This window comes from Neophocaena asiaeorientalis, unplaced genomic scaffold (assembly GCF_003031525.2).
Source record: "Neophocaena asiaeorientalis asiaeorientalis breed wild unplaced genomic scaffold, Neophocaena_asiaeorientalis_V1.1 scaffold202, whole genome shotgun sequence".
In the NCBI taxonomy this organism is placed as follows: domain Eukaryota; kingdom Metazoa; phylum Chordata; class Mammalia; order Artiodactyla; family Phocoenidae; genus Neophocaena; species Neophocaena asiaeorientalis.
The window spans coordinates 2,229,018-2,256,154 of NW_020172627.1; the positions used below are offsets into that span (position 1 = coordinate 2,229,018).

Genomic DNA, 27,137 nt, shown 5'->3' on the forward strand with positions numbered 1-27,137 from the left:
GCTCCACTTCCCTACACAGGCCCCCACTCTGGTCCTCCTGGATCACGGAGTTCTCACCGCCCTGAAAGCCATCCCCTCCACTCCTCCAATCAGCGTGGTGAACTCCTACGCATCCTTCAAGACCCAGGTTGGGCTTCTCTCTTAGAAAGCTTTTTTCTGATGCTGCCTCCTCAGAGCTTCCTCCCTGCCTCAAGTTTTCCCAGTGCTCTTTTCCAAAGGAATATCTATCACATACTATCATGATGAGCTGTCCATAGCTTGGTCTCCACTAGACTGTGAGCTTCTTGGAGCTGGGACCAAGGGACCACTTTTGATTCATCTCAGGCCCCCATCCCCAGGAGCTCAATTTGCATTTGTCAAAGGACAAGCAGCAGGGAGCCTTCTCTGGGCCAGCTCCCGTGGGGATGGAAGAAGCCCAAAAGAGCCAGCAAACAGGCAGTAACAGAGCCTGAGAAGGTAGCTCCCTGGCCAGTCTCCTTCTTTGGGCTCAGGAATGAGGACAAAGTGCTCCCAAGCATCCAGAATGGAGATACTAGACACTAGGTTTACACTGTGCTAGACCGCACCGCAGCGGCACTGCCTACATGAGTTCGTTTAAATCTCATAACAATTCTAGCAGTTAGGCAGCACCAGCCTCATTTTATAAGAAGGAAATGGGTCAAAAAAACTTAAATAACTCTCCCAAGATGGCACAGCTAGAGTCAGAAACAATCGCTGCTCTCCAGGCTCTAAATAAGGTGACCTTTTGCTTTTAAAGGGTAATTAGAGATGAGTTGATATTTGTTGCTATACTTTGAATAGATTAATAGGTTTTTTTCCCCCAGGAAAGCAAAGTATAACCTTGCTACCCCGAGTGTGGTTGGTGGGCCAGCAGCATCAGCGCCCCCAGGATGGCATTAGAAATGCAGATTCTCAGGTCCCACCTCAGCCTTCCCTAATCAGAAACTCTAGGGGTGGGTCTCTAAGTCCAGATTTTAACAGGCCCTCCAGGGGATTCTGATGCAACCTATAACTTGAGAACCATTGCTGGAGAGGTTGCAATGTTTTCCAAATTAATTTAACTATAAAGCAAACCCTTTTTAAAGGAAACATTACTTTATGATTTGTGTTAACTTATACCTTTATTTTATGATCCATTTTTAACAAAAAACTGCTACTTTAGCAAATATAAGTAAAAATTTCCAGGTCTAACTTTTAGGTGGGAATTTTTTTCCCCCTACATTTTCCCCAACAAATTTATTTTCCAATGGGACACATCTCTGATACTGTAACAGAATTCAGCATAGGTAAATAGGGTTGATATACAGACATACAGGGATCAGTTAGAACAAGGAGGAGACGACTTTAACAATTACCAAGGAGATCCAAGGATTTGGGTAGCATTCGTGAAGTTAAAGGGGAGAATCCTATTTTCTGAGTGCTTTGGTGATGTGGAGCCAACTTGTTTCTGAGCTGGGGTGACAGTAGGAGGGTGTGGGGACTTCTTCCCGCAAAACTCCTGGCTTTGGCTTCCAAAGTCAAGAGAACAAGCTCCCTCGGCTTCCCTGCTCCCGTGCCATCATCTCTTCCTCTCTCGCTCTCACCCAGCCTCAGAGGGCCTCACCCCAGCCCTCACCATGGGCAAGGAAGCCCATCTTTTCTCTCTAGCTTGCTGCTCTTCATCTTGGGGCCCGCTCTTTCCTTCTCTATGCCACCAGCTCCTTTCAAAGAGCTACCATACATGTAATTTTTGTCTGACTTCATGCAAGCAGTGGGTGACTGGTCTGTGGGGCTGGAGCAGGGGTGGGAAGACTTATTGCCTTCGGACCACACTCTTCTCCCTGTCCCCAAACAAAGCCTCTATCTGGCCCTTGACCCCCTCTCCCCCGTCCCTTGCAGGGCTCCCAACCTTGCTTGGCCTCAATGCTCCCTGAAGCCTCTCTGCTTAGCCCCGGGCCTACCCATCCCACTCTACCCTTGGCCTCACTATCGGAGGCCGGACAGGGCTCTGAACGTCAACATGCCCCCTGACTGCACTCATCTTCCTCTTCACCACTTCTTGTCCAGCTTTCCTTTCTGATGACCACCCCACTCTGCCTATAAGCCAGATGTACAGTGTCAAGGGTGCCTTGGGTTCTCCCCTCGGCCTCTCCCCATTTTGACCTGAATTTCAACTGGATCCTGGGACATCCACACCACATCCCGAAGTCCTCCCTACTCTCCCGTTCCCTGTCTTTGTTTTTCTCCACCGCTGGGCTCGCTCATCTGACCCTCAAAGGCTGCCAGGTCTACCTTCTGCAATGTGGCTCTGATTTCCCTCACCTCTCCCTGTTTCTCATCCAACACTGCAAATCCAGACCCCAAGGAGAAGGATGCCCCTCCAAGGAGCTGCCCCCCCGACCCTGCTCTCATCTGATGAGAAATGTCCGGTGGGTGAGGACCCAAGCACCCTGGTCTGGTCACCTCTCCCGAACTCAGTCACATTTCTGCACTGTTCTCCTCTACTGGGAAGGAAGCTCTCTTTCTCAATTTCCTTTGAAGAGAACATTCCCTTACCAGTCCCGCCAACCTCCTGCAATCAAAGCTCCAGGCTGCAAACGGTGAGTGGTGATTAAACAGATAAGCTGCTCCTCCTTTGACGACAACATGAAATTTCACCACCCACGTGGTTCTGTGAGTAGGCCCAGCCACACCCAACCTTCACATGTGATGCTCCCTCTGCCAGAGCATCCGAGTCCTGCTTCTCCAGGCTCCCAACCGCCTGGTCAGCTGCAAGGCCAGGCTAGGTGTCCTTCTGCTGTGTAGCCTTCCTGGACCCCATAATGAGATAACACCAAACAGAGGAAGGGTCCCTCTATGAGCCCTTGAGGGCAGAGGTCGATCTGAGGGAGCAAGTGCTCAGCAGGTGATGCTGGAGAAGTGGGTCCTGGCTGGCCTGACCTCATTACTGGGAATGAATGAAGACTAATGCTGTCTTTAGGGAGAAGCTTCTCTGTGCAGGGTTGACATATGTGGTTCCTTAATATTCTCACAACAGCCTGGAGTGGGAGCTATGGTCTCATTTTTTAGATGAAGACACCAAGTCTCAAAGAAGTTCACCAGCTTCCTTAGGCTCACCTTCCACTGGCCCAGAGCCCTCTCCCATGAATCCCTCATCTCCCGGGGTGGGGTCCCTCTGACCTGCTTCCCTGAGGCCCAGTCCCCTTGACTCATCCTCCTCAAATGCAGAGGCTGTGTCTCTTCTCTCCTTCTTAGGACCGCATGGTCCTTGGTTCACTGTGCCAACAGAGCTGGTGCTCAGCTGACCACCCCAGCTGGGCTGTGCCAGGTGGGGCTGAGGGCCCATCTCAGGATTTCTTTGCTCTGGTCCTGCCAAATAGTTTGCAGCTCAAGGGGCCAAGTAACATGGAAGATGTAGAGAAAGATGGGCTATGGTATTGCTGGAGAGATGGTGGCCTGTGTGGCCCATACTGGGGAGCACAGGGGAGGAAGCCTCCCTCAGACCTAGGGCTTCTAGGAGCTTCTGGGAGAAGGGGCACCTTATTCCAGTCCTGAAAAATGATGAGTTGGACTTGGCCAGGCAAAGAAGGGAAAAAGGGCATTTGAGGCAGAGAAAACAGTGAGGCAAAGACAAGGGGACACGAAGACCCCCAGCTCTGGACACACATGGCTGGGGAGTCCTGTGCATCTGGGGGCAAGAGAGAAGGCTGGGCAGAGACCCCTGTGGTTGGGGTAATCGCTGAAGGATTTTAGGTAGGCGAGTCAAAGAATTATATTTGCTTTGTAGAAGGAGCCTCCGACAAACTATACAAGTACTTGAGAATGAACTTCCAATTTCTGTGTGGGATGGAGCCTGGGGAAGCAGGTAGAAGAATGTTCCTGAACATTCTGGGGAGACATGGCGGAGCTGAGAAAGGAGGACATGCACACTGAGACCCAGGGGATGGACATGATCCCACATTCACCTGGATGGAGGATGAGGCCAAGGGAGGCATCAAGGCCAGTGGTTTCAATCCTGGTTGCACATTAGAATCCCCCAAGGAGCTTTTAAAATATACTCATGCCCGTGCTGCAAATGCTGGCTTAACAGCCTGGCTGCAGTGAGGTGGCACGGAGTCTTAATATTAAATGCACAGTCAGGACTGAGAATCACTGATCTAGGATGCTGTTGGCTATGATGGGGATACGTGAGAAGGAAAAGATAAGTGTGTGATTGTGTGTGTGTGTGTGTGTGTGTGTGTGAAGTGAGGGCCTGTGAGGTGGCCACACTTAATTCATTTTGAAAGGGTTTACTGAGCACCTATCCTGTGGCAGCTACTGTGCTGGGATCCTGAGATAAAAGATGACAATGGCCTAAGGAACACTGAGCAGACATAAGAAAGGCACAGCCTGGCTTTCACTCCACCATCCCTCCATCCACCATCCACTATCCATCCCTCCACTCACCATCCATCCATCCACCCATCCATCCATCCACTCCCCCACCATTACTAAGCAGAGGTGGCACTACCCCCCAAAGCAGTATCATCTCCTCTGACCTTGCTGCCTCTCTAGCATTATCGTTTTCTCTCCAAACTGCCCCTTTTACAAGGGCCTTCTGTCCTTGTTGTATCATCCTGGTCTGGACTCTGCTCTCCTAAAGCCACATGCCTTTGACTCAATAATGCTAACCCCTGGGTAGGAAATGAGACATATGATTGCCCTGATGTTTCCAGGGAGCCAGATGTTGGGTACTGCTGCATCGCTAATCTAGTGGTTTGGTTTTAATTTTACTCTCCATTTGATCTCAATAGTAGCAGGGAAGAAAATCCCCAGTTTTGAACCCCAATAGACCTGGATTCAAATCCTGGTTTTGCCAATTCCTGCCGAAATGACCTTAGGCAAATTCCTTGGCCTGGACCTGGCAGAGCCTCAGTTCACTTACCTGGAGATGGTTAAAAACAGTACCTATTTCCTGGGGTTGCTGTGAAGGTTAAAACAGACGATTCTATACAGAAAGCACCCACACCTACAGCCTGGCACTTAGTAGAGGCTTATTAAGTGTCAGGCCCTTATTACTTCCTCCCTCCCATGGAGATGCAGCCTCAGGGAGACAAATGCATCCCAGTTTCTGTGATGTGAGGGGATTCCCTGCGGAGTCTGATAGTGAGGCTCTGTGTGTGTGTGTGTGTGTGTGTGCAGGGTTTTTCTCAAATGCCCCAAAGAGGAAGGCCTGAGTGTGTGGCCTCCCACCCTTTCTTTACAGAAGTTCGACCAAATGAGGCAACTTCTTGAGTGGAGCAGCTATGCAGCTAAGCAAATGCTACCACAGAAGCTAACTGGGTTAGTGCTTCTCTACCTGTCTGCCTCCTGGTTATGCCAACCCAAGGCCAGGGCCCACCCTGGGAGACTCTCACCCTGGCGGTAGGGGGTGCTGGGCACCGGGAGGTGCTGAATCTCCTCAGGGTCGTCCAAGGCTTGGTCAGGTTGCATGACCACGGATTTAGGGTTTTCCAAATTTGCATGACTGTGAGAATTCCCTAAAGTATCAGAGTACAGATTCAAATGCCCTCCACTAGCCCTGAGGTAGGGCTGGGGCTCCATGTTGGTGATGAGCACCCAGGGAATCTTTGAAAACCGTGTAATAATTCAGCCGCCAAGAAGGAGCACAGAACTCGGATCTCTGCCATTAATTAGCAGGGGCTACTGGGCAAGGTATTGTACCTCCTTATTCCACATATTCCTCAACTGCAGAATGGGGATAAGATCTCTGCCTGCCTCGTGGGGTTGTAGTGAAAGACGAACGGGGATGCATGTAAGTGATCAGCACAGGCATGTTGGTCATTATTACTGCAATGCTGGGTGACATCCTGGACACTGTTCCCCCTTGAACTAGCCCCAGGGGAGATGAGCTGTGGATGGGGAAGGGGCACTCCAAGTAAAGACCTCCACTCCGGGCTGAAAACAGCTGTTTGGCGTCTGGAGTCCTACAGTCTGTAAGTTTGTTTAGATACAGGTTTCCCTGTGACTTGATTGTGCATTAAGGATCCATGCTATTGCCGAGATATCATCAAACGATTTGGGAAGAGTTGCTCTGCTGAGCTGATCCCCCAGCCCAAGCCCACCACAAGGGGAGGAATGAGGGTTCCACCTCCGGCCCCAGCCGCTGGAGGGCTGCCCAGCACCCTCGAGTTCTTGAATACTTACGCTTTAGAGTAGTTCAGAACAAAGTCTATTCCCTTCTCACTATCGAACTGGATATCTCTGGGTAAATCCTTGTGGCATTTGGCATCGATACTCAAGGGGAAGCCAGGGTTCCACTCCATCCATCTGAGCGTGAAAAGGAAGGAGAAGAAAACTGGGTTAAACGTCTGGCTTTTGGGCTGGCCCCTCAGGCTGAAGGCTGCCTGTGTGGTCTGAGGATGTGCCCATAAGGTCACCATGCTTTAGCTGAGCGTGTGCCTGGCGAGGTACTGGGATGCCTCCCAAGGTCTGGTGTTCCCCCACCTTGCTGTGCCCTGAGTCTCACAGTGGGAAGCCAGAGGTTCCCTAAACCTGAAGCTGGGCTTCAGGTGAGTGGTAGGTGCACACCAGTGTGTACAGAGAGCATCAGAAGACCTCATTTATTTGAGGTGACATTCAAGGGCGATGTCTCCCCAGCACAGCGCTGCCTTGCTGGTCCCTGGAGGTGGAAGTGGTTAAGGTTGCCCCATCACACTTGACCTAGACATCCAACATCCTACCAGCTTGGTCATCACCCCTGTATTGTGTGTGGTGGTCGAAGGAAAGGGGACAGCAGTCATGCCTTCCCAAAGGGGGCATGAGTCAGCAGGGAGGTTGGGTGAGGACCTCCAGTCACAGACTGATGCCAATAGCAGGTTCAGAGATTGTTATAATCAAAACAGCTCCCCGGGACTTCCCTGGTGGCACAGCGGTTAAGAATCCGCCTGCCAATGCAGGGGACACGGGTTCGAGCCCTGGTCCGGGAAGATCCCACATGCCTCAGAGCAACTAAGCCCGTGCACCACAACTACTGAGCCTGCTCTCTAGAGTCCGCAAGACACAACTACTGAGCCCACGTGTCACAACTACTGAAGCCCACGTGCCTAGAGTCTGTGCTCTGCAGCAAGAGAAGCCACCGCAATGGAGAAGCCCGAGCACCACAAAGAAGAGTAGCCCCCGCTTGCTGCAAGTAGAGAAAGCCCGCACGCAGCAAAGAAGACCCAATGCAGCCAAAAATAAATAAATAAAATAGATAAATTAAAAAAAAACAAAAAAACCCCAGCTCCCCTCAAAGACAGGCTGTGCACTCTACCCCGCCAATTTAGAGCCTGGTGTCCTTAAAATTTATCCTGTAGCATTGGGCATTTAAGTTTGTTTTTTAAAATTTTACTTTTCTTTTTGTTTATTGAAAAACCAAACCAAACCAAACCAAAAATCTGTTAGTTTATTTTAGGGTGGGGAGAATAATCTTTTATTTATTTAAATGATCTTACATTTGTTTAAAAACCAAAATTTACATTCTGGGATTTCAGCTTTTCCATTTGTATTCCTTTTTTGCGGTACGCGGGCCTCTCACTGTTGTGGCCTCTCACTGTTGTGGCCTCTCCCGTTGTGGAGCACAGGCTCCAGACGCGCAGGCTCAGCAGCCATGGCTCACGGGGCCCGCCGCTCCAAGGCATGTGGGATCTTCCCAGACCGGGGCACAAACCCATGTCCCCTGCAGCGGCAGGCGGACTCTCAACCACTGCGCCACCAGGGAAGCCCTAGGAATGTCTGTTTTTTTCCTTTCTTTTTTTTCTGCCTAGGATTTACTCAGAAAATTGAGGTCCCTTCAGCTTAAGGAAGTTTTTCTCCTATTTCTTTGGTTTTTACTTCTCCATGTATCCCTATCTCTCCTCTGGAACTCTCTCTGCACATCAAATCTTCTATATCTGGTTTTCATGACTCCTATGTTTTCTTCCATGACTTCCACTTCTTTGTGTATTTGTGTTACATTTCCTAACATTTCCTTCCATTTGTCACAGAGCAGTGTCTGGCACATAACAGGCACTCAATAATTAGTTACTGAATGAACAGATTTTGTCTTCCAGGAGACCAATCAGATCTCACAGTGACTATTACTCTTTTTTTCCATTTTTCTATGAAATATTCAATTCCGAAATCATGTTTTGTGGTTGCAGAAAGTCTTTTTAGATTCTAATTGCATCTCCTTAAGAATTCTCTCTCTCTCTCTCTCTTTTTAAAATTAAATGTCTTTTCTGCTTCTTCCTTCCTTCCTTCTGCCTGGTTGTTCAATTTGGTCTTTCCTATGGAGTATGATTTTTTTCTTTGCCTATTTATCTGTGGGTATGAAGGCCTTTGGCTCCTATGCACATCAGCCTGTCAGGCCTCTCAGGCAACAGTGCCTGCAGTGGAAGGAACATAGGTATTGGTTTCAGGTGCCAGTAGTAAACTAGCTGGCAAACTGTGCTGTCTCCATGCAGTGAGAGGCCATTGTCTCCTGACCTCCTGAGGTGGGGCACTTTGGAGGCTGGGGGTCAGCAGGAAGGTGGGGTCTTGAGGAAATGTGCTCCAAGTAAACTCTACCCTTAAGAAAATGTGAATGTATTTGCTGGCCCATCTCTCCTCATTGGGTTCAGTGCTTCCATACTGAAGAAACCCAGCTCTACTCAGCTCTTCAAATTAATTAGAGCCCTACTTCCCAGTGGCTAGGAAAAGATGGTTAGGAATATTTAAATTGATTTGACCAACAGTAATTAAGTAATTGACAGTTAATACCAGTGGGGCTACCAGATGACTGCCTCAATTTTACACATATATTGGAGATACCTTAAATCATTTTCTGAAACAAAGGGAAAAAAGTCAATAAATTAGTTGACGTTTGTGCATTCATCCACATTTTTACCCTGGTTAATGTTAATCCAGCATTGGTGTTAATACAGACAACAAAAATAGAAGGTTTTTTTAATGTCGAGGAAAAGAGCATGTTGTTAGTAAACTAACAGCGAGAAATGTAGGTTCTATACAACAGAAAACGCTTTTCAAAATGCATTTTGAGTGATCATATCCAGTTCCTGTTCACCTCTAATGATACTAATGAGAGGCTTACTGGGCCAACAGGATACCTCAAAAAACATTGTGGAATTTTTGTGACAATAAAAGTCCAAGATGATATTAAAGGGCCTTAAGACTTTTAAAAAATAATTATTAGAGTATAGTTGATTTACAATGTTGTGTTAGTCTCAGGTGTACAGCAAAGTGAATCAGTTATACATATACCTATATCCACTCCTTTTTTTTTAGATTCTTTTCCCAAATAGGCCAGTACAGAGTACTGAGTAGAGTTCCCTGTGCTATACAGCAGGTTCTTATTAGTTATATATTTTATATATAATAGTGTGTACATGTCGATCCCAATCTCCCAACTTATCCCTCCCCCCCATCCCCTGGTAACCATAAGTTTGTTTTCTATATCCGTGACTCTACTTCTGTTTGTAAATAAGTTCATTTGTACCCTTTTTTTTAGATTCCACATATAAGCGCCATCATATGTTATTTGTCTTTTTGTGTCTGACTTATTCACTCAGTGTGACGATCTCTAGGTCCATCCATATTGCTGCAAATGTCACTATTTTGTTCTTTTTATGGCTGAGTAATATTCCATTGTATGTATGGACCAAATCTTCTTCATCCATTCCTCTGTTGTTGGACATTCAGGTTGCTTCCATGTCCTAAGACTTTTTAACGACCTAAACTCTCAGTGTTTTACTTCCCTCTTATAAGAGAGATTAGATTAAAAAGGAATACAGGCTTCCCTGGTGGTGCAGTGATTGAGAGTCCGCCTGCCGATGCAGGGGACACGAGTTCGTGCCCCGGTCCGGGAAGATCCCACATGCTGTGGAGCGGCTGGGCCTGTGAGCCATGGCCGATGAGCCTGCGCGTCTGGAGCCTGTGCTCCGCAACGGGGGAGGCCACAACAGTGAGAGGCCCGCATACCGCCAAAAAAAAAAAAAAGACATTCCTAGATATATACTGATTAAATTGTAAAATGTCAAAGAGGAGAATGCTGTGGAGACGGAGAGGGGATTAAGAAAGGGAAAGAGAGAGAGGAGAGATGGTTCCACAAACTCACAAGCTTCTGGGAGAAGGAAAATAATGAAACTATCACTAGGTTTCTCATTTGCCATACTGAAAATGGGGAGATAGTGTAAGGTGTTTACAGACTTTTTTAGATAATCATTTAAGCCTCTTATATCAAGTATGGACTCAGACATTATATTACCTGCATATATTACCCACCCTTTCATATATTAATTGAACAAGTTCAGCCAAACAAAAATGACATTAGAATGAACCAAGAAGTTCCTAAATATAGTAAAGAGTGTTTATTAGAAAACAATAGCAAATATATTGAACAAATAAAAATATCAAAGGCATTTTCTCAAAAATCAAGACCCAGGAAAGATGTTCATCCTTACTACTGTTACTTTGTTTTGGCAATAAGAAAAAATTATCAGTGATGTAATAATGTAAACTAAGAGACAAAAGTATCATCATTTACATAATACGATCAAATAACTGGGCAATTAAAAAGACTCACTTAAAAATAGAGATAATATTGGACTTCCCTGGTGGTGCGGTGGTTTGGAATCCGCCTGCTAATGCAGGGGCATGGGTTCGAGCCCTGGTCTGGGAGGATCCCACATGCCGCGGAGCAGCTGGGCCCGTGCACCACAACTACTGAGCCTACGCTCTAGAGCCCGCATGCCACAACTACTGAAGCCTGTGCGCCTACAGCCCATGCTCTGCAACAAGAGAAGCCCGTGTGCAGCAACCAAGACCCAACACAGCCATAAATAAAAAAACAAATAAATTTATTTTTTAAAAAAGGAGACAATAAAATAATTTAGTAAGGTGTCAATACAAAGTAAATATTAAATAATGAGTAATTATCTTTATCCCAGCAATATTCATTGGCAAACGGAAAAACACCCTACTTAGAATGGCAAAAGCTATAGTTTCCCTTGGTATAAAGTGACCAGAAAGGTGAAAGAACTTCATGAAGAAAAAGTAGAAATTCTATTGAAGGACATCACACAAGATCTAAATGGGTGGAAAGATGCAACATTATTAAAATGCCACTACAGGACATACGTGTCATTCAAAGCGATTCTCATCATGAAAAACTTTAAAAAGAACCCTAAGATAACGTAATGCCTATTCACATTTATTAGAAAGTTCTGGCAACCAAAAGATGGCACTGGGCCATGGAGTAGAAAAACAGACCCAAGAAAATATGTGGATATAATACAAAACTAGCTAATATTTATCCAGTGCTTTTTATGTGTCAAATACTAGTCTATGTGTTTTCATGGTGTAACCTATTTAAGTCTTTCCAAAATCCCTAGGAAGTGGTACTATTATTTCCCTCATTTTACAGATGGGGGAATTGAGGCACAAAGAGATTACACAACTTTCACAGGACAGAGTGTGGCAGTTAAGTGGGAGCTGAGCTCAACACCGGCTGCAGAGCCCACGCACGGGGTCACCACGCCAGCTCCATGCGCTGTGGGTGTCATCCCAAAGCAGCAGGAAGAAACATTATGTAATAAATGATACCAGGGACATTTGACCCCCACTTCACATCATGTATAAAAATACATAGCCGATGAATTAAAAGCCTAAAGTTAAAAATAAAATTATAAAAATATTAGACAAAACTATGAGAATTTATGTAACACTGGGGTGGGGAGGGCCTTCTTAAGCAAAGCAGGAAACCCAAAAGTTACAAAGAAAAAGAATATATATATTAAGAAAGTAAAAAGCTAAAACCTGTGACAAAAGCAACTGAAGACAAATGATACACACTATACATATAACAAAGGGATACAATCTTAATATATAAAGAGCTGCTTTAGATTAATAATAAACCCACAGGAAAATAAAGCACATAAATAGGCAATGCAGAGGCTAAAGTCATCAGTGGTCAGGGGTATGCAGATTAAGACAGCAGCGGCTCTTACTTCAGGATTCCTGGATTGTTAAAAATTTAAAAGATTGATGTTATCAGGTATTAGTGAACGTATGGGCAATAGTACATTTTTACATACTTTTGGAGGGGTTGAAAATTACTGTAAAGTTTTGGGAAGGGAATTTGGTCATTCTTTTTTTTTTTGAAACATCTTTATTGGAGTATAATTGCTTTACAATGGTGTGTTAGTTTCTGCTTTATAACAAAGTGAACCAGCTATACATATACATATATTTCATAGGTCCCATGTGTTTTTGTTTTTATTTCCATTTCTCTGGGAGGTGGGTCAAAAAGGATCTTGCTGTGATTTATGTCATACAGTGTTCTGCCTATGTTTTCCTCTAAGAGTTTTATAGTGTCTGGCCTTACGTTTAGGTCTTTAATCCATTTTGAGTTTATTTTTGTGTATAGTGTTAGGGAGTGTTCTAATTTCATTCTTTTACATTAGCTGCCCAGTTTTCCCAGCACCACTTATTGAAGAGGCTGAATTGTATTGTATACAATTGAAGAATTGTATATTCTTGTCTCCTTTATCAAAGATAAGGTGACCATATGTGTGGGTTTAACTCTGGGCTTTCTATCCTGTTCCATTGATCTATATTTCTGTTTTTGTGCGAGCACCATACTGTCTTGAATATTGTAGCTTTGTAATATAGTCTAAATTCAGGGAGCATGATTCCTCCAGCTCCATTTTTCTTTCTCAAGATTGCTTTAGCTATTCAGTGTCTTTTGTGTTTCCATACAAATTGTGAAATTTTTTGTTCTAGTTCTGTGAAAAATGCCTTTGGTAGTTTGATGTGATTGCACTGACTCTGTAGATTGCTTTGGGTAGTATAGGCATTTTCACAATGTTGATTCTTCCAATCCAAGAACACGATATATCTCTCCATCTGTTTGTATCATCTTTAATTTCTTTCATCAGTGTCTTATAATTTTCTGCATACAGGTCTTTTGTCTCCCTAGGTAGGTTTATTCCTAAATATTTTATTCTTTTTGTTGCAGTGGTAAATGGGAGTGTTTCCTAAATTTCTCTTTCAGATTTTTCACCATTAGTGTATAGGAATGCAAGAGATTTCGGTGCATTAATTTTGTATCCTGCTACTTTACCAGATTCATTGATTAGCTCTAGTAGTTTTCTGGTAGCATCTTTAGGATCCTCTATGTATAGTATCATGTCATCTACAAACAGTGACAGTTTTGCTTCTTCTTTTGTCATTTGGATTCCTTTTATTTCTTTTTCTTCTCTGATTGCTGTGGCTAAAACTTGCAAAACTCTGTTGAATAACAGTGGTGAGAGTGGGCAACCTTGTCTTGTACCTGATCTTAGTGGAAATGGTTTCAGTTTTTCACCATTGAGAATGATGTTGGCTGTGGGTTTGTCATATATGGCCTTTATTATGTTGAGGTAAGTTCCCTCTATGTCTACTTCCTGGAGCGTTTTTATCGTAAATGGGTGTTGAATTTTGTTGAAAGCTTTTTCTGCATCTATTGAGATGATCATATGGTTTTTCTCCTTCAATTTGTTAATATGGTTTATCACATTGATTGATTTGCGTATATTGAAGAATCCTTGCATTCCTGGGATAAACCCCACCTGATCTTGGTGTGTGATCCTTTTCATGTGCTGTTGGATTCTGTTTTCTAGTATTTTGTTGAGGATTTTTGCATCTATGTTCATCAGGCACTGAAACCAAATCAATATACAAATGGAAAACAAGCTGAATGTCCATGAATAGGAGAATGGTTGAATAAGTTATGGTACCTTCACATAAAGCAAGAAATATGTGGCAGTTTAAGGACAAGGGAAACAATGAGATACTATTGCACACAAATTAGATTGAGAAGGATGCAAATGTCTCAAAGTGCAAAGTGGGTCAGTGATGTAGGGAAACAGCAACTCAGGAACAGCTCTTAGGGTGAAAATTGGCAGAATCCCTTTGGAAAACAGTCGGCAATATTTAGAAAACTTAACACGTGGTCTGCAAACTTTGGTGTCTACTCCTAGGGATGTTCTCTAGAATAACTCATTCAAGAGAGCACCAGGAGACAAGACATATGTGGAACCTTATTGTGGTGTGGCTTGCAACAGCCAGAAATTAAAGACCACCCACACGTCCACCAGCAGGGAAGTGGGTGAACACAGTGGTTTACTTACATGGTGGTGCACTACACAGAAGCTAAAATGAATGGATGACACCTATCTGTGTCAACTGGCTGCTCTTTAAAACAGAATGACCACTGGAAAAAAAGCAAGTCACAGAATGATTAAATTAAATGATGTAAATTAGATGAAAACACATTCTGCTGTGTGTGTGTGTGTGTGTGCCTGTGTGTGTGTGTGTGTGTGTGCCTGTGTGTGCCTGTGTGTGTGTGTGTGTGTGTACCACGCAGGTATATGCAGTCATAGTGAGAGAACATGGATGCTGGGTTATGACTTGTGTGGGATTCTCCATGTCCCTGCCTGGCTGATTGAGTGACGAGAGCCAGCTGGACTTGCCAGCTTTTGACATACTGGAGATTATTCTTAGTTGTTACTTCCAAACTCTAATCTGGAAGCCTGTGAGTTCATATGAAAGAGGAACTATAAGAATATGCAGATGGTGCAAAGTTCAGTGTTTCCTGAACAGAAGCAGAGGAGGAGGTCTGAAAAGGACAGATGAGTAGAAGGAGGAAGAAACGATGATTAGATCTAAGAAAGGGGCAGACTATCTCACCAGAAAACCTTCTGCCCCATTCCCTAGACCCTGCCAGAGCCCCGTCTCTGTAAAACCAACACACCACTGAATCCACCTCTCCCTGAGGAAGGGGTGTTTCTCAAAGGGTGCTGCATGGAACAATCGTTCTGCACGATGCTAAGAGTCGTACGTCAAATTCTCTTGGGACACACTGGATTTAAAAAAAAAAAAAAAAGAGGGCTTCCCTCGTGGTGCAGTGGTTGAGAGTCTGCCTGCCGATGCAGGGGACACGGGTTTGTGCCCCGGTCCGGGAAGATCCCACATGTCGTGGAGCGGCTGGGCCCGTGAGCCATGGCCGCTAAGCCTGCACATCCGGAGCCTGTGCTCCGCAACGGGAGAGGCCACAACAGTGAGAGGCCTGCGTACCGCAAAAAAAAAAAAAAAAAATTAACCACGGTCCATTACCCCAGAACTTCTCAGAATCCTCAATGCTTATGTGCATTGTGAACCTCTAGAAGGGGGATGTGTTCAACAGTTTCCCAACCTTTTTTATACCATGGGACCCTCTTCTGGGGAGAAAGTTTTGGGACCAGTTGATCCAGTGCACACTTTGAAAAATACTGGGTTAAGACAAAATGCCTGTAAGACTGATCTATCAGTCATTAACTGAATTTGTGTGGAACTGATAAGATTTGCTGTCCACTCTCTTAACAGGACACAAAATAGCCTGATTCTCTGGAAGCTGTTTAACTCGCCACAGTCTAGGACTCCCTCCTTCCACAAGGCCAGAAGCACGTGGAGTGCTCACTGTAGGGGCTTTCCCTGGGTGGTTGAAGTGGGCAGGGAAGCTGTGGAAGGGGCGTATGGCGTATGAACGCCAGCCCTTTAGGATGGGAATGGGCGGTGTATAGCTCTTGGACAATGCCTTGTGCACTGCACCAAGTACAAAAGTCTCAAAACACATCATATGGCGCCTGAGCTGAGAGGCTTACTCACAAATATTCTACAACAAATTGCAAATTCATAGACCCTTAACATTACGCACTGTATTAGCAGATTATTCTTCCATAGCTGGTACTAAAAATTTCATTAAAAATTGTATTTTGGAAAAGAATATATAAATATATGTATGTATGCGTATATATGCACACACACACTCACATATGCATAAAAATGCACAAGACATCTGTATAAGCAACATCCAGATCGAGAATCAGAACATTGCTAGTAGCCTCAACACCACCCACTGCCCACTCAACCTCCCCGATCACCTTGATTTTGTGATAATCGGTTCCTGCTATTGTTTATGGTTCCACTGCTATACAACTTTGCCTAAGCAATATAATTTCAAACCTCATGGACTGGCCAGACATGTGTCTGGCTTCTATTCTTTAGCACTGTGTTAGTGAGGTTTGTTCATGTTGCTGTGGGTACCAACAGTTCACTGCTCTTCCTTGCAGGGTAGAGTTATCACAATTTGTTCCACTGCTGATGGACATTGGGTGGTTTCCAATTTTTTGGCTCTCATAAATAATACTGTTGTGACCATCTGTGTACATGTATCCAGGTGCACCTGCACACCCGGATTTAGATCCAGGAGTAGAATTTCTGAGTCAAAGATTATAATGTAGCTTCAATTTCACCAAATATTGCAAAACTGTGTTCTACAGAGGTCGTTTCAATTTATATCCCTGTCAGCAGTGTATAAGCCTTCCCATCCCTTCATACCTTCTTTAACACTTGGGTATTGTCAAGTTGTTTCAGTTTTGCCCGTGTGTGTGTGTGTGTGTGTGTGTGTGTGTGCGCGCAGCAGTAGCTCATTGTGATCTTACTTTTGATTCCTCTGATAACAAATGAGGTTGAGCGCCTTTTCCTATACTTGCTGCTTATATTTTGTGCAGGGACTGCAGTGTCCATTCTTCTACTGAATTGACAATGCTCTTCTGTAGATTTGTAGGGGTCCTTGGTACATGATAAATAATAATTCTTGTCCATCACTCTGCGAACTTTCTCCTGACTCTCTTTGTGGTGTCTTGTAGTGAACTGAAGTTCCTCACTTTGAGATAGGTGAGTTTATTCTTTTCCTCTATGGTTAGTACATTTTGAGTCTTGTTTGAAAAATCTTTTTTCCTTGAGGTCATGAAGAAGAATCTTCTATAGTTTAAAAGTTTTATAGTTTTGCCTTTAACATTTAAGTCTATTCAACCCAACAATGAGTTTTCTGAATGATATGATGTAGAGTCCAATTTCTTCTCCTTTTGCTCTTCCTCCACTTTTCTCTCTCTGTTCTGTATGGATTCCCAAGAGTCCCACACTACCCATTGTCAGAGGCTCTGTAATATATCAAGTATCCATGTGTGTATGGCCCTGTTTCTCATTTTCCATTCTGTTTCATGGAAATGTAAGTTTTTCAAGGAACAGGGGATAGAGCTAAAGATAATTTTGAGACTGGGGCAATCATTGGTCTCAGTGGGGACTTCTCAACCACTGGACAGCAGTGGGTCCATGAAAGTGGGAAAGAATAAGGGGCTAAGAGAAAAGAGATGTCTTTACAAATTAGAAAAGTTAAAAAAATAGAAGATACCACCCAGCTACAGCAAGGATTAGTGAACTAGGTATCTACACATTGATCATGAAAAATGGTTAAAGATTTTTGAAGAGAAATTTGTCTATATATACTAATAACTTCTACTATTTGACTTAGTAATTTCATTTCTGGGTATCTATCCTGAAGAAATACTTAATAATACACACAAAAAGGAAAGATTTTCACATTGTTTATAAGAGTAAAAAATTAAAAACCTCCTAAATGTCCAGTCAGGTTAGTGTTTAAGTAAAGTATGGTGCATCCATACAATGAAATATTATATAAAAACTAGAATAATGTTTGTGATGAGATTTTTTAAATATGGGGAAATGATCCTGCTATACTTCTAAGGGAAAAAAAGGAGGCTGTCAAGTCATGTATACAATATAATCCCAAAGAAATAAAAGTGGAAATGGATGGATTACAGGTATTTTTCCTGCTTCTACATTATTCTCCTTCTACATTATTCCCCTTCTCTTGCTTTACTGGATTGAAAAAAACAACAAAACCTGACATATTACATATTCCTTGTAAGAATTTGAATTATAGAGGAATATGTGAAAAGTGTAGCAGTCATCACTCTCCAAAAGCAACCCCCCCACCCCCGCCCCTGCCCAGTTAACCATGCTGACTGTTCCTTCTCTTGGAAGGAGTCTCAAACTCAAATGTCTCCAGGGGCCAAAGTAGGAAATGAAAGAAGCCTTGATATAGATGATAGACTGGTATTGGACTGGGGAAACCTAGAGAATGAGCCCTGTTTACTCAGAATTCCACAATGACCCAATAAACACATTTATAGGCTGGATACAGCCCACTGACCACCACTTTCCAGATGTGCACTCTTGCTCATGTATTATTTTTAAAAACAGTTATACTGAGATATAATTTACATACACTAAAATTCGTCCCTTAAAAGTATCCAATTACAAGGTTTGTAGCATATTTACAGAGTTGAGCAACCATCACCATAATCTAATTTTGGAATATGTTCACCCCAAAAGAAACTTTGTACCCATTAATGGTCATTCTCCATGTCCCACCCCCAACTTTCAGCTCTAGGCAACTACTAATCTACTAATGTGTGTCCATAGACTTGCCTCTTCTGGACATTTCATATAAATAGAATCATACACCATGTAGCCTTTTGTATATGACCTTTTCATTTATTATAATGTTTTTGAGGTTCATCTATAGTTTAGCATGTATCCATAGTTCAATGCCAAATAATATTCCATTGCATGGATATACAGCATTTTATTTATCCATTCATCAATTAACAGAATTTAGGTTGTTTCTAGTTTGGGGGTATTATGAATAGTGTTATTATAAACATTTGTGTATAAGTTTTTTTGTGTGTGCAGAAATACGATTTCATTAGTTTTGTGTAAGTACCTAGGTAGAAGTGCTAAACTGTTTTCCAAAGTGGCTGCTTCATTTTACATTGCACCAGCAATATATGAGGGCTCCAGTTTTTCCACATGCTTCATAGCACTTCTTATTATCTGTCTTTTTAATTCCAACCATCCTAGTGTGTGTGAAGTGGTATCTCATTGTGCTTTCAATTTGCATTTTCTTGATGACTAATGGTTTTGAGCATCTTTGCATGTGCTTATTGGCCATTTATATATTTGCTCTGGAGAAGTGTTTATTCATTCCTCTTTATGGCCAAAATATATTCCATTATATAGATATACCACTGACATTCATCAGTTCATGAACATTTGGGTTGTATTCACCTTTTGGCTATTATGGATAATGATGCTATAAATATTCACGCACAGGTATATTTGTGTGAACATAAGTTTTCATTTCTCTTGGGTATATGCTTAGGTGTGGAATTGCTGGATCATATGGTTACTCTGTGTTTAATAGATTGAGGAACTATCAGACTGTTTTCCAAAGCAGCTGTTACATTTTACATTCCCACCAGCAGTGTATGAGGGTTCTGACTTCTCCACATCCTCACGTTGTTATTATTTGACTTTTTGATTCTAGCCATCCTCGTGAGTGTGAAGTGGTATCTCACTGTGGTGCTGATCTCCATTTCCATGATGAATAATGATGTCAAGCATCTTTTCATGTACTTATTGGTCATTTGTATATCTTCCTTGGAAAAATATCAATTCAGGTCCTTGCCGATTTTTAAATTGGATTATTTATCTTTTATCATTAAGTTGTAAGAGTTCTTTATGTACTGGATCCAAGTCCCATAACAGATACATGATTTGCAAATATTTTTTCCCATTCTGTGGGTTGTCCTTTCACTTTCTTGGTGGTGTCCTTGAAGCATAGAAGTTTTAAAATTTGATGACATCGACTTATCTGTATTTCTTTTGTTGCTTATGCTTTCATGGTCATATATAAAAATCCTCTGCCAAATTCAGGGTCATGAAGATTTACCCATGTTTTCTTCAAAGTTTTATAGTTTTATCTCTTACATTTAGGTGTTTGATCCATTTTAATTTACATATGTGGTGTGAGGTAAGGGTTCAACTTCATTCTTTTGCACGTGGCTATTCAGTTGTCCCAACACCATTTGTGGAAAAGACTTCTTTCCCCATTGAATGGTCTTGTTGCCTCTGTTGAAAACTAATTGACCATAAGTGTAAGGGCTTATTTCTGGACTCTCAATTCTATTTCATTGATCTATACGTCTATCCTTATGTGAATACTACATTGTCTTGACTACTGCAGTGGTGTAGTACTTGGGATATTGAGAAGTGTGAATCATCCAACTTTGTTTACTTTTTTTTCAAGATTGTTTTGACTATTCTGGGTTCCTTGCATTTCCATATGAATTTTAGAATCAGCTTGTCAATTTCTGCAAAAAAGTCAGCAGGGATTTTGATAGCGATTGTGTTGAATTTGTACATTGCTTTGGGGAGTAGTGCCATTTAAACAATGTAAGTCCTTTGGTCCATGCACATGAGATGTCTTTCATCTTATTTAGCTCTTCTTTAATTAATTTCAACAGTATTTTGTAGTTTTCATTGTGTACGTCTTAAACTTCTTTTGTTAAATTTATTCATAAATATTTTATTCCTTTTGATGTTATTGTAAATGGAATTGTTTTCTTATTTTCATTTTAAATTATTGATTGCTCACAAAAACAACTGAATTTTGCATATTGGTCTTGTATGCTGCAATATTGCTTGTTTTCAGTTCCAATGATTTTTTTGGTGAATTCCTTAGGATTTTCTACACACAAGGCCATGTCCTCTGTGAATAGCAATGGTTTTACTTATTGTTCTCCAATACGGATGTTTTTTCTTCCTTCTTGTCTAATTGCCCTGGCTAGAACCTCCAGTACAGTGTTGAGTAGAAGTGGCAAAAGCTGATATACTTATCTTGTTCCTGGATCTTAGGAGGAAGGCATGCAGTCTTTTCCCACTAAGTATGATGTTAACTGTGAAGTTTTTGTAGATGCACTTTATCAGGTTGAGGAAGTTCCCTTCAGTTCCTATTTTTTGAGTGTTTTTTAAAATTTTTGTCAAATGCTTTCTTGTGTGTCTATTAAGATGATCATGTATTGTTTTTGACCATGTATTTTTTGTTCTTTATTCATATGGTGTATTACATTAATTGATTTTTGGATGTTAAACCAATCTTGCATACTTGGAATCAATCCCACCTCTTCATATTGTATAATGTCTTTTATGTGCTGCTGGATTTTGTTTGCTGGTACTTTGTTGAAAATATTTGTATCTATATTCATAAAAGATATTGATGTGTAGTTTTCTTATGACATCTGGTTTGGGTATAATACTGGCCTCATACAATGAGTTGAGACAAGTTCTCTCCTTTTCTATTTTTTGGAAGAGTTTATGCAGGGCTGGTATTAATTTTTTAAATGTTTGCTATAATTCACCAGTGAAGCCATATGGGCCTGGGCTTTCCTTTGTAGGAAGTTTTAAAATTACTTAGTAGGAAGTTTTAAAATTAATTTAAAATTAGTATTCACTCTCTTTTCTTGTGATCAGTCTATTCATTTGATTTGTTCTTGAGTCAGCTTTGGCAGTTTCTGTCTAAGGAATTTGTCCTTTTCGTCTAAGTTATTTAATTGGTTGGTATACAATTGTTCATACTATTCCCTTTCATTCATTTTAATTTCTGTGAGGTTGGTATTGATGTTCCCTCTCTTATTTCTAATGTTAATAAATTGAGTCTTCTCTTTTCTCTTAGTCTGTTAGCTAAAGATTTGTCAATTTTCTTGTAGATTATGTATCACATTTATAACTGAATTATTATAAGAAGACATAAAAAGTGAAGGGTAATTCCTACAACGGGAGTGGGAGAACATCAAGGTGAATTCAAGCCTTTACTGTCCCATTCCTCCTAAATGCCAATACGGTTGATCCCAAGTTTTTCATAACTCTTTCACCATCTCTGCCTGGAGTGGTGGTAAGGTGGAACTTGGGTATTGAGGAGCACTGAAGGGATCTGGTCCCTTGGTCATCACGTACCAGCAATGATGGGCCATAAACTGTGGGCAGGGTTATGCCCCCGAGATAGAAGACACCATGGCCCCAAGCCATTTGGTCTGATGTCATAACTCACCGATACTCTTTTTGCCGTGTTTCCAGTTCTTTACGTCTGTGCTGCTTGAGAATGTGAATTTGGTCATCACAGGCCAACTTTGCTGTGAGAAAAGGACATGGGTGAGAAGAGCCTAGGGAAGCATATTAACATCATCCGTTTTCAGGTTTCCCTCAGACACCCTTCCCGAGCCAAGTGCTTTATGTGTATCGTCTCATTTAAGCCTCGGAACACTCCCTCATTTTATGGCAAAGAAATGGGGTGTGGGGAGGTTGAATAGATTTGCCCTTGAACTTTACCCAAGGTCACAACCTAATTAGTGGATTTTCAACACAAGACTCAAATCCCATGCTGTCAGCTAACTCTCTTTATAAAAGACAAATCCAGTTCCTCCTCCTCCTGTCTGCTCACTCAGCAAGCCTGGGGGCTCTGAACCTCGGGGTTCTGAGAATCACATCCAGATACATAAGCCAGGCTTGGTTCTCATCGTGAATTACAGGAAGGCAGACCGATGATTCTCTGGCAGGCACAGTGTGCCCACCTCTGGCCTGCCTGTGGATTTCCACCTGGGGGCTCCCAGGACACTGCCTTTGCCAAGAATCGTGGGGCCCCTGGTGCAGAGCTGCTTTTCCACTTCAGAGGAAAGGCATTCCGTGATCTTTGGTGGATCTCTTCAAACCACTTCAGAGCAGTTCATTCCTGCATTTCTCACGCAGAGCAGAAATGGCAGCCACTGCGGGTTTCCATGTTGCCTGAGAGAATAGCAGGGACTCATGGCTCTTGTGTTTCTAAGTCCAGTTGGTTGCTTCCTGGAGAAATGTGTGACTTAAGATTCAATATACAGACGCTGACACTATCCAGTTTCCTGTGGTGGCTACACAGAGGAATGAGAATGGAGCTTATTCTAAAACAGCCTGTCATGTCCTAGAGTGTGGGCTTTAGAAGAGATGTTCTTGGGTTTGGGTTTGGACTAGGGCTGTGTCACTTAAAGCTGTGTGAACTTGAGCAAGCTGCCTTAGCTTCTTCCCATGTAAAATGGAGATAATAACGCTTATTTCTAGGGCCATGGTGGGGATTTAGGGAGAGACTGCAGCAAATCCCTCCATACAGTGCTTAGGACCAGTAAGTGCCCAGTAAATGGGAACCATGGTTATCACTGTTGTCCTTATAACTATCATGGACCTGAGTGTCCTCTTCCTCCCTCTAAGCCAGACTTCAAAGGTGTCTCATCTTTCATTTCAGGAATGGGCAGGTGGCTAAGGGCACGGTTGGTCACACTTCTCAGGGCCTTTAGAGCAGGAGAGGTCAGACCAAGATTACCCTTTATACTATTATTTAGGGTAAAATCAGTGAACACAGTCAATGGAACCCCGACTGGCAGGATTCCAGAGCATCTCCTTGAAAGGGGGCCGCTGCAGTGAAGAGCTTCTCCAGCTCTCTGTGGTGAAGAGCCGGCTTTTTAAAACTTCCATTCCATCACAGACTGACATTTTTGTAAATAAGTGGGGAGGCTCTAGGCCATTGAAGGCAAGGTGAGTATTAAATGTAACAACAGCTGTCACTGGCACATTCATCATCTCTTATCCACCCTTAAAGAACCTGCCTATTTCTCAGGCACCTTGCTCTGAGGAGTTGTATCTCCTTAGCTTTACTGTATGAATAAGTCAGAGAATGTGTAAAATTGCAACCTACCAAGTTTCAAATGGCATATAGCATCCTTCTTCCTGGCCCCACTGAGGAACAGAACTTCTGGGAACAAGGCAGGTGACAAAGCCTGGACTGACTACAGCAGAGTTCAGGGGGACAGACTCCAAAAGACTGATATGAGTCTTTCACATAGATGCTTGGAATCCCTGGGAGCACAGTGACCCACTGATCTTCCTCTTTGGGCCCCAGTTCCAAGCCTGGGACTGGAGCTGCCTCAGGCAGAGGTGCAATGGGCCAGAGAGCTCTGTGAGGCTCAGAACTGTTGGGTGCTGGTCTGCAATGAGGTGAGAACAGAGGTTGAGTGTACAGGTTTACAAACTTAGAGTAACTTGCTAAAATACTTCTGACTGTTGCATCTGATAATAAAAACAGGGCTTGTATTTTGAATGGCTTTGGTTTGTTTTTTATTTCATTTTTCTAGTAGTTAACTTTTATTGTATTTTACAAAAATGTCAGTCACCACAGAGACAGCCCTCTGACTTCTATGGTCACCCCAAGTGCAGTGGTGAAATATTAGTTTCCAGAGGTTTCTATGTGGTGAGTGATTGAATCGCTTGTGGGCTGGGCCCCCTCATTTCCAGGTTGCCCAAAGGGTTGGTTGTCGTGCCATGTGGTGGACCAAAGATGGCCACAAATTCTTTGACATTCCTTCCATTGAGAGGAGGTCTATGTTCCCCTTGCGTCTGGGTGGACTCTGTGACTGCTTGGACCAACAGAACGTGGTAGAAGTTACACTGGGCCAGTTTCCAGGGCCAGGCTTGAAGAAACTGGCATCTTCCACTTTCTGTCTCTTGCTTTTGGAAGCCAGCCACCACAAAAAGAAGTGCAACTACCCTGAGACCACCAAGCTGTGAGAAGCCCAGGCTCTACGGGGAAGCCTTAAAAATGAGATGCCATGTGGAGAGGGAGAGACCACGGAGCCCTGAAGCACACGAGAGGAGAACCATCTTAGAAGCGAATCCTCTAGCCCTTCCTCTCTCAGCGGATGCCCCATGGCTCACAGAGGGACCACCCAGCTGAGCCTTCCCCAAATTCCTGACCCCTAAGATCACGAGCAAAATGAAATGGCTGTTTCAAGCCACTAAGAGTGCTACACAGCAACTGACAAGTGGAACATACTGGGTGGCTTCCATGTGCCCCTCCAGATCCACCCTTCACCTGTGTTGTCCCCGAAGGTCCCTGATCAATGCATCAGTGGGCTTCACGTTCGGTTCAGCCACTGGGAACCCTGACCAGAGACTGGAGGGTACGGGACAGTGAGGAGAGGACACTTCTTCCCCAGCCTCTCTCTGTAGGGTCTCTCCAGGCTGTCTGCATCTCTACTGAGGACCAGAGCTCCTCCCAAGGCAGCTCTGGCTCCAGAACACTTCCCTTTTGGGTTATTCTCACATTCTTTCCCTTCCCCGACCCCACCAGGACTAGGAGTTCTAATGGCCCTGCACGCTGGCCTACACCTTCTAAGTATCCCAACTGGAAGGTGCCATATGCTTTTTTGTTGGAAAGAGATTCGGGGTCCGTGGGAAGAAGGACTACACATCCGAGACCGTGGGTAGGAGGGGGGCAGGAGGGAGATGTGGAGCTCGTGTTTCTACAGTCCTGGTAAATGAGAAGTGCCCTGTCTGCAACCTTTCCCATGCTGGCCACCGTAAGACAGAGTGACTTTTGTGATCTTCCCTGCCATGAAGACAGGGGATAAAAATCCTTCCTGCCCCAATCATTTAGTTCAGAAATAATCTTGGAATTTTCTTTTTTTTTTTTTTGTTTCTTAAGTTAAATTCCATGTCAGAAGCAATGGGATGTGGCCTGAGAGTTTTAAGTACACCAGGTAGAGAAGACCTTTTCCTCCTGTGTCTTGGTTTTCTTAGCTAAAACAGAGGGGGTACTAATCATTCTCATCTTACCTACACTGCCAAAGTTCTGTGAAGAGCAAATGAACTAGTGATAGGAAATGTGTTGTCAGCTAGGAGGTGTTAGACGGTGGCACTGGAAGAAGCAGCTGTCCCCCTCCTCATTATTCTAGTGGATGCACTAGATCATTTCAGGTTTCGAGATGAGCAAGCTGAAGGGTCATGACTAAGGTAAGGCAGGATGTTGCCAAGGCATGGATTTGACTCACACACGCTAAGAGGCTGGTGTGCAAGTGGGGCGTCATTCAGAGGGAAAGGGGTCTTAGCTGACCCCCGCCATCTGCTCCTCTCTCCTCCTCCTCCAGCCAGGCCAGCTGCGTGTCTCTTACCAAGAATGGCCTCCCGAGGAAGTGCCAGATTGGGGTTTGCACATTTGAGGGTCTTGCTTAAGAGGGTATATTTTAGGTTCTTTTCTCTTTCAGCAAAAAGTGGGACTTCGTGTTTAATGACTGGTGACCGTCGAACACCAGGTCTGCCCACAGTTCCTCTGAGCTGGCACTCAGGCACTCCTGGTCAACCCCTTCCTTTTCCTGGCCTGCATGGGGTCCCTGGAGCCCAAGCCCTACCGTGACCTCACAGAGAGAAGAGCTGAGAACTCAGCTGAAGAACTGCCCATCCAGGGGCACGTCCCAGGGGTATGTGTTACTAGGGACCCCAGTTACCCTCTGGCAAAAAGGGGGTCATAATCTTCTCCTGAAGGACTTTATAGCAGAGAGGGGACATGGCTGGATGGAGCCTGGGGCCTGTCACTTCCCCCTCTGAACCTGGGGCTTGTTAGTACCTGGAGGAAGGTCACACCTCCTACAGGTGCATCGAGGCACGAAGCAGGTGCTCAACCACGGACAGCATGGTTATTATTCCCACGGATACAGCTCTTTGAGGAAGGAGTGCCTGCAAACGCTCTCATTCCCCGGAAGCCCAGGGAGTGGAAGGGGCCTAAGCCGCTCACCTCGTCCATCTCTCAGGACAGTTTCACTCTCGCCTGAGATCCAGCGGTAGCAGGGGAACTCAATGTAATCCCCGCAGGGCGTCTTCAGCGTGATGTACTTCAGGTACCAGTCGTCATGGAGCCAGTACTTGCGCTTCTCGATTCTGATCAGCTGGATGTCGCCCAGTTCGTCATCAACTACAACATTGTAAGAATCAACCTGAGAAGGAGAAAAGGCAAGTCAGACCATCTGGGAGCTCCTGAGCCTTTGAATCACCCTCAATCCATTTAGATGAGATGTCTGCCAAATGCCTGCCCTTGGCATGGCTCTGCTGTACCCTGGGTGACAGAGATGGCCAATGCCCCAGCTCTACCCTTAAGAGATGGAAGTCTAGCGAGCAAGGGATGGCGCTGCTCAGAGAGAGACATTCTGCTGTCTGCGCACAGCCCAGTGCCAGGCCAGGCTCGGTGAGGGCCTCTGCAGCTGCCCCCACTCACAACAAGGGCAGCAAGGCTGCTGGCCCTGCTACCTTACAGGGCTAGATGGACAAACTGGACCTCGCACTCAAGGGCAGCCCTTTACAGCTTGCAAAGGGCTTGCTGACGTTGCTATAGATCCCACAACAACTTTGGGAGGGGTGGGGAGTTATGACCTGCGTCTCGGATGAAGACAGTGAGGTTCAGTAAGCCCCACTTCTACTACTAATTGGCAGAGCTGGAATTCCAATCCAGGTCTTTCCATATCTCTCTCATTCTCAGTGGGGCAAATAACTGAGTGCAAATGGGGAGGCTCAGATAAAAGTGA

General features: G+C 43.9%; 1 protein-coding gene across 4 annotated transcripts in view; it reads right to left on the reverse strand.

Annotated features, from left to right (window-relative positions):
- Nucleotides 1-27,137, reverse strand: part of ALOX5 (arachidonate 5-lipoxygenase) — a 55,476-nt gene that overhangs the window by 21,397 nt on the left and 6,942 nt on the right. For 3 of the 4 annotated variants that reach the window (XM_024739114.1, XM_024739113.1, XM_024739112.1), the window contains exons 2-4: nt 26,354-26,552; nt 21,812-21,893; nt 6,166-6,288 (exon numbers count right to left, since the gene is read on the reverse strand). In XM_024739114.1, coding sequence (XP_024594882.1) covers nt 6,166-6,288; nt 21,812-21,893; nt 26,354-26,552 — 404 coding nt within the window. Of the gene's footprint in view, nt 1-6,165; nt 6,289-21,811; nt 21,894-23,482; nt 23,552-26,353; nt 26,553-27,137 lie in introns of those variants that run through there. The other variant, XM_024739115.1, reaches the window with a different exon arrangement.